We start from the raw sequence: 2,314 nt of genomic DNA on the forward strand, positions 1-2,314 counted from the left end.
GCCAATAGCCAATAGCCAATAGCCAATAGCCAATAGCCAATAGCCAATAGCCAATAGCCAATAGCCAATAGCCAATAGCCAATAGCCAATAGCCAATAGCCAATAGCCAATAGCCAATAGCCAATAGCCAATAGCCAATATAATTGTATAGTTCAATTCTTCAAGTGGATATGATTTTGATTCTGAAATCTCAATAGCCAATAGTTTTTAGTTCAATTCTTCAAGTGGATATGATTGTGATTCTCAATAGCCAATAATTTTTAGTCAATTTTTCAAGTGGATATGATTGTGATTCTCAATTCTCAATAGCCAATAGAAGGCCTCATATGTATTATTGAATTCTAATTCACTTTTTTGTGGGATCTAAGCACCAATAAAAAAAAAGATGACGGTCGGTTCTTGAAGGGCTACTTTAAGGTTGTCGTGTGCCCTTTGTGGAAATCCGCCACCGATCGAATATGAATTCAGTATAATAGTAGTGTTTCTGAATTGGTTATATTTATAGAGAAAATATGATTGTTATACTTCTGTTAAGTGGGTAGCATACATAAGAAACAGTTTTGCCCATTTTTTATTACATTGAAACTATTTTTAGTTTTATTAATTATTGATTAATTCTGATAGTATAATTTTCATTTTTTATATTAAATTGCCTTCATCATTAGCCAGAATATGAATTATTAAGAATTGGACTTAATTATTATTTTTTTATAATATGATTTATATAAATCTCATTGGCCCTATTTCTACCCCTTTTCGGGTTTATCCACAATTTTTGTTGGTTTTTGGGAATCGTTTTGGGATATGATTTTGATTCTCAAATCTCAATAGCCAATAGTTTTTGTTTCAATTCTTCAAGTGGATATGAATGTGATTCTCAATTCTCAAAAAAAAAACAATTACATAAATGTAGTCTTTTATTACGCAACATTTGCCAAGTAACTTGCATTAATAGAAATAAAATATAATTTAAATGTAATAGTTCATTGTATTGGATATTGGATGTAGAGGGTAGTTTACAAAATACGTATTGTTCTGCTTAAAGTAAAATTTTATTTTTTTAAAGTTTCAATGTTACATACATAATATGTGTCATAGTAAATTATTTGCTTTACAAACTGCATTATAAATAGTTATTTAAAAAGAATAGAGGGAGGAGGGACAACGCTACGGATTATTCGGTAACTAAATAATAATAATACTTCAATTTTTTTTTTCTCTTGCGACAAAATTAGCATTTTTTTCATTGGATTATTTTCTGTTTTCGCTGCTCAATTATTTTACTATACTTCCTTATATATATAAATTAAGTTGAACACCATGAGGGCAGAGTGTTGTTGTTTTTTTTTTGCAGCTATGTACATTAATTAATACTTGTATCCACCGTTCGGAGCGTACTTTTGGCCTGGGATTTGGTTCTGCGATGGTCCGCTCGGTCTCGATGGGAAAGAAGGTTTCGATGGTCCGCTTGGGAACGATGGATAGCCTGGAGATGGACCGCTCGGGAAAGAGGGCTTCGATGGAACACTGGGGAAGCTAGGGGATGGTCTCGACGGTGCTGGGTAACTTGGAGATGGTCTAGAAGGTACTGGTCTTGACGGTGCTGGGTAACTAGGAGATGGTCTTGACGGTGCTGGATAACTAGGAGATGGTCTAGAAGGTGCTGGATAACTTGGAGATGGCCTCGACGGTGCTGGGTAACTTGGAGCGGGTCTGGCTGGTCCGGTTGGGCGTCCAGGAGTGTAATTGGGTGTACCTTCGTATTTCACCTGAAGAAGCAATGAATTAATATCAAATCAAAAAATGTTTCGCGAGTGAAATTGAATACCTGAGCGTGGAATCCGCTCTTCCAGTCGGCTGTGTACTTGACAATCTGAGTCCTTCCGTCGGGTAATTGAATCCTGTATTCGCCTTTCGTCACGTCTCCGTCGCTCACAGCATTGTGGGAATAGTCGTTTCCGAATTGCGGTTCCTTGACTGCGTAATTGAAATCGAACGGCATTCCTGGTTCGTGGTGATGATGATGTTCATGACTCTAAAACATTTTCAAACATTATTTTCTTAGTCTCTTCTAAACAAATGTCTGTAAACAATAACAAGTTAGAATTAATTAGTTAAATAATGAAAATTCTCGTCTTCTCTGAAAATTCATTAAGAAACCATCACAAATATTTTAAAACATATCAACTTTTAAACATTATTGTAAATATTTAGCTACAACTTTTATATTATCAATCAAAATTACTACTAAAATTGTCGTGCAAAATTGTTTCATTTTATTAGTATTCACGTGCGATTCCAGATCACATATTTC

At 34.7% G+C, this 2,314-nt stretch overlaps 1 protein-coding gene across 1 annotated transcript; it reads right to left on the reverse strand.

Moving 5' to 3' along the window:
* Nucleotides 1-1,320: 1,320 nt before the first annotated feature.
* LOC108566676 (vegetative cell wall protein gp1-like) lies at nucleotides 1,321-2,035 on the reverse strand (the record flags this gene model as incomplete). The annotated part of the gene is given in 2 exon segments (XM_017926663.1): nucleotides 1,321-1,769; nucleotides 1,829-2,035. Coding segments are annotated over 2 exon segments (576 nt in total). The 3' UTR covers nucleotides 1,321-1,367.
* Between the last annotated feature and the right edge of the window lie 279 nt (nucleotides 2,036-2,314).

Source organism: Nicrophorus vespilloides, unplaced genomic scaffold, assembly GCF_001412225.1.
Source record: "Nicrophorus vespilloides isolate i.1.1-1 unplaced genomic scaffold, Nicve_v1.0, whole genome shotgun sequence".
Taxonomy (NCBI): domain Eukaryota; kingdom Metazoa; phylum Arthropoda; class Insecta; order Coleoptera; family Silphidae; genus Nicrophorus; species Nicrophorus vespilloides.